At 46.6% G+C, this 5300-nt stretch overlaps 1 protein-coding gene and 1 pseudogene across 1 annotated transcript; both read right to left on the minus strand.

Moving 5' to 3' along the window:
• Window positions 1–1801: 1801 nt before the first annotated feature.
• On the minus strand, window positions 1802–3522 carry LOC132389661 (gastrula zinc finger protein XlCGF26.1-like; annotated as a pseudogene).
• Window positions 3523–3637: 115 nt separating this feature from the next.
• On the minus strand, window positions 3638–4202 carry LOC132389652 (zinc finger protein 239-like). Its single transcript, XM_059962196.1, has one exon. The coding sequence runs from the start codon at window positions 4006–4008 to the stop codon at window positions 3658–3660; it is 351 nt and encodes a 116-aa protein (XP_059818179.1). The 5' UTR covers window positions 4009–4202; the 3' UTR covers window positions 3638–3657.
• Between the last annotated feature and the right edge of the window lie 1098 nt (window positions 4203–5300).

The following is a 5300-nucleotide window of genomic DNA, read 5'->3' on the forward strand; positions in this document are numbered from 1 at the left end:
TGAGCACAGCCTGCTCCACGAGGTCATAATGTGTGGTGTGTGGCCATGTGGCTAAGGTGTTGAACTCGCGATCTGAAGGTCATGAGTTCGAGCCTCAGCCGAGGCAGCGTGTGTGTCCTTGAACAAAGCACTGAACCACACACAGCTCCTGCACATTTATAGCCCAGTGGCGATGATTGGGGCAGCATAAATAAATAAATAATCAGATGCTTCAGCAACTGTCAAAGCTGTATAGACTTGTTAACCCTTCCCCTTAATTACACATTGTAAGATAATTTTCTCTCTGCTTTTCTGCCTCTCTAGCCTGAATCTGCCTCTGCCTTTCCGCAGACTCCATCTTGAATTTTTCTAACTTCTACTGGAGCTCAAGCTCACGAGGTTTACTTTCAGGAAACACCTCCAACTCCTCCACTTTAAACACTCCCTCAGATACATAATGTTCAGCTAGTATCCTCTGCATCAGTGCCCCCCTCATTGTCAATTTCACCTTTGCAAGTTTTAACGTTTTAGCAATACTCAACAACTCAATCCTTCTAGTGTCTTCTAATGCCTGAGAGGTTGACCCTTCCAGATATCTATGAAAATCCATTGCTGCTGATTTTCCAGACACAAATAAATCAAAAGGGATTTCCAAATGATATCAATAATAAATCAATCCTTAAATTTGTTCATATCCCAGACGCAGCCCCATTTTGTTACAAACCGTAACACTTATAAATGAACCAGCAGCAACAGATTACTCCCAGTGGCCACATATTTTAATTCCACATCCCATTCCCATTCTGATATGTCAATCCATGGCCTCCTCTGTCAAAACGAATCCATACTCAGGTTGGACGAACAGCTAGGTAGCCTCCAACCTGATGGCATGAACATTGACTTCTCTAACTTCTGTTATTCCCCCTCCTCCCCTTCTTACCCCATACCTGACATATTTAGTTGTCTGCCTGTTCTCCATCTCCCTCTGGTGCTTCCCCCCCCCCCCAACACTTCTCTTTCTCCCGAGGCGTCCCGTCCCATGATCCTTCCCCTTCTCCAGCTCTGTATCACATTCGCCAATCACCTTTCCAGCTCTTAGCTTCATCCCACTCTCTCAGGTCTTCTCTTATCATTTCGCATTTCACCCTCCCCCAACTACTTTCAAATCTCTTACTATCTTTCCTTTCAGTTAGTCCTAATGAAGGGTCTTGGCCCGAAACGTCGACAGTGCTTCTCCTTATAGATGCTGCCTGGTCTGCAGTTTCCCATCAGCATTTTGTGTGTGTTGTTTGAATTTCCAGCATCTGCATATTTCCTCGTGAGTGTTATGTGTATATATGTGTGTAAATATAACTCCCAAACTATTGAGCTCAGGGCTTGGAGTCTTGAGATGGTAAAGTATTTAAGTTCAGTTCAACCATAGAATACGTGATGAGAGAGAGATATTTGTATTTCCAGGGTAAATGTTGAGAGAAGGCAATTCTTTCGGATTCATGGTGGGAAAATGAGAGAACAGTTGCTGTAGATTTTATCCATCATCTTTACAAATGTACATACGAATTATCACCTAAAGTGACCTGTCATAAGGGGTATCATCTTCAAATGAATGACCACACCACAGCCAGGCAAGGGTTAACACATAAGTGGTCTCCACAGGATATCCCAAATCAGATCCACTCCTATGCACCAAATGAGGGACAACGACACATTCGATGTATGGTGAACTGATAATTAACCCACCCTTATGAGCATAGGAAACTTACAAACAGTGACCCTTGGCCACTGGTTTACTGGTTTTGATCCTTCCATTTTTCCTCCTTCATCTCCTTCTGACTCTGAGTGTCTGTGTCCTCGGTTAAAACTAAACAAGCTGCGAGTGATGTAAACAAGCTGCAAGTCAGACTGATTCGCATTCTTAATCTCTCTCTCCCTCTTGAAATGAGTCCACAGCAAACAAAACCCAGGGATTCATTACAATGGCCACTCCCCATTGTCAACTGACAGGTGTGTCAGTAGGTGCAATGACTGAGTGAATCCCTTCCCACATTCTCAGCAGGTGAATGGCCTCTCTCTAGTGTGAACTCGCTGATGTCTCTGTAGGGTGAATGACTGAGTGAATCCCTTCCCACAGACTGAGCAGGTGAACGGCTTCTCCCCAGTGTGAACTCGCTGATGACTCTGTAGGTGAGATGACTGAGTGAATCCCTTCCCACATTCTGAGCAGGTGAATGGCCTCTCCCCAGTATGAACTCGCTGGTGTCTCTGTAGGTTGTAAGAGTGAGTGAATCTCTTCCCACATTCTGAGCAGGTGAACGGCTTCTCCACAGTGTGATCTCGCTGGTGACTCTGTAGGGTGTATGACTGAGTGAATCCCCTCCGACAGACTGAGCAGGTGAACGGCTTCTCCCCAGTGTGAACTCGTTGGTGACTCTGTAGGGTGGATGACTGAGTGAATCTCTTCTGACAGACTGAGCAGGTGAACGGCTTCTCCCCAGTGTGTACTGGATGGTGTTTCTGCAGGTCAGATGACTGAGTGAATCCTTTCCCACATTCTGAGCAGGTGAATGGTTTCTCCCCAGTGTGAATTCGCTGGTGTCTCTGTAGGGTGGAAGAGTCAGTGAATCTCTTCCCACATTCTGAACAGGCGAACGGCTTCTCCCCAGTGTGAATTCGCTGGTGTCTCTGTAGGGTGGAAGAGTCAGTGAATCTCTTCCCACATTCTGAACAGGTGAACGGCTTCTCCCCAGTGTGAACTCGCTGGTGACTCTGTAGGTTTGATAACTGAGTGAATCTCTTCCCACAGACTGAGCAGGTGAATGGCTTCACCCCAGTGTGAACTCGGTGATGACTCCGTAAGTCGGATGACTGAGTGAATCCTTTCCCACACACTGAGCAGGTGAACAGCCTCTCCCCAGTGTGAACTCACTGATGACTCTGTAGGGTGGAAGAGTCAGTGTATCTCTTCCCACATTCTGAGCAGGTGAATGACTTCTCCCCAGTGTGAACTCGCTGATGTCTCTGTAGGGTGGATGAATGAGTGAATCTCTTCCCACAGACTGAGCATGTGAACGGCTTCTCCCCAGTGTGAACTCGCTGGTGTCTCTGTAGGGTGGATGAATGAGTGAATCTCTTCCCACAGACTGAGCATGTGAACGGCTTCTCCCCAGTGTGAACTCGCTGGTGTCTCTGTAGGGTGGATAAATGAGTGAATCTCTTCCCACAGACTGAGCATGTGAACGGCTTCTCCCCAGTGTGAACTCGCTGGTGTCTCTGTAGGAGGGAAAACTGAGTGAATCTCTTCCCACAGACTGAGCAGATGAACGGTTTCTCCCCAGTGTGAACTCGCTGGTGACTATGTAGGTGGGATAACTGAGTGAATGTCTTCCCACAGACTAAGCAGGTCAATGGCTTCTCCTCTGTGTGAACTCGCTGGTGTCTCTGTAGGGTGGATGAGTGAGTGAATCTCTTCCCACAGTCTGAGCAGTTGAACGGCTTCTCCACAGTGTGTGCTGGATGGTGTTTCTGCAGTTCGGATGACTGACTGAATCCTTTCCCACAGACTGAGCAGGTGAATGTCTTCTCCCCAGTGTGAACTCGCTGATGTCTCTGTAGGGTGGAAGAGTCAGTGAATCTCTTCCCACATTCTGAGCAGGTGAATGGCTTCTCCCCAGTGTGAACTCACTGGTGACTTTGTAGTTGGGATAAATGTGTGAATCTCTTTCCACAGACTGAGCAGGTGAACGGCTTCTCCCCAGTGTGAATTTGCTGATGTACCAGTAGGCGGGATGACAGTGTGAATCCCTTTCCACAGTCTGAGCAGGTGAACAGCTTCTCCCCAGTGTGAACTCGCTGATGTACCAGCAGAGTGGATGACAGAGTGAATCCTTTCCCACAGACTGAGCACGTGAATGGCTTCTCCCCAGTGTGAACTCGCTGGTGACTCTGTAGGTTGGATAACTGAGTAAATCTCTTCTCACAGACTGAGCAGGTAAACGGCCGCTCCCTGGTGTGAACTTGCTGGTGAGCCATTAAGACAGATGACTGAGTGAATCCTTTCCCAGAAATTCAGCAGATGACCAGCCTCTGCCTGGTGTGCTGTGAACTGATTGTTGTGTTCGCAGGTGGGATGTCCGACAGAATCCCTTCTGACACACAGAACGTGAATGGCCTTGCCCAGTGTGAACTTCCTGATGAACCTTCAATTGTGATGACCGAATGAATCCATTCCCACTGAGTAGGTGAACGGCCTTTCTCCTGTACAAAATGATGTTCTTGCCAGTTGGTCAAATGATCGAGTGAATCCCTCCCCACAGTTTGAGCAGGAAGGATGGTCAATTGAATCCCTTGCTCCTTAAATATCTAGACAGAGACAACCAAACTGGTGTGCTGTGTTTGAGCTTCCTGGAAACCAATTTCTTCTCGTTTTTAACCTGTAAAAAGATTTACAAAATCCATCAATGGGTGTCGGACAACATTACAGATGAGATAACTTGAGTTGCCAAGCTTTGATCCGGTACCACACTGTTACAATGAGGTTCAACCCAAGTTGGACAGAGAAATCATCTTTTGACTGGGCAGAATGCTGGTATCTGGAATGACTATCAAACTCTCTGATGCTCTTCCTGTCTGTATAAGAAGGGGGCATTTCTGCCATCTCCAATTTGTTACCGGCTCAGTTTGACTCTCTCCATTGGTATTATTCCCTGTTTCTGCTGAGCAGCATGGGTGCCTGGCCCCACAGTAACTGAAACAGTCTCACGTAAATAGTTGTTCTGGATTTGCATCTAGGATCTTCTTTTATGTATTATTAACTTAAAGTGCCACAGTTTTAACGCCACATAAAAATTCCTGCTGAAGTGACTGGTTAGTCCACACAGCTGTTAAAAGTACTTAGAGTGATTTTTTGTATTATTTCAGGTTGCTGTCACAGTCATAGAAAATTTTAACACAGAAACAGGCCCTTTGGGCCATCTAGTTTGTGCTGAACTATTTAAACAGCCCACTCCCACACCTCTGCCATCCAGGTACCAAACAAACCTCTTAAATGTTGAAATCGAGCTCGCATGCACCACTTGTGCTGGCTGCTCATTCCACAGCCGGATGACCATCTGTGTGCAGAAGTTTCCCCTCATGTTCCCCTTAACATTTCACGGTTCACCCTGAACCCATGGCCTCTGGTTGTTGTCCCACCCAATCTTCGTGGAAAAGGCCAGCTTGCATTAACACTATCTGTGCCCCTCTATCACAATCAAATCTCACCTCAATCTTCTGCATTCCAAGGTATAAAGTCCTGATTTGTTCAATCTTTCCTTATAACTCAA

This window comes from Hypanus sabinus, unplaced genomic scaffold, assembly GCF_030144855.1.
Source record: "Hypanus sabinus isolate sHypSab1 unplaced genomic scaffold, sHypSab1.hap1 scaffold_62, whole genome shotgun sequence".
NCBI lineage: Eukaryota > Metazoa > Chordata > Chondrichthyes > Myliobatiformes > Dasyatidae > Hypanus > Hypanus sabinus.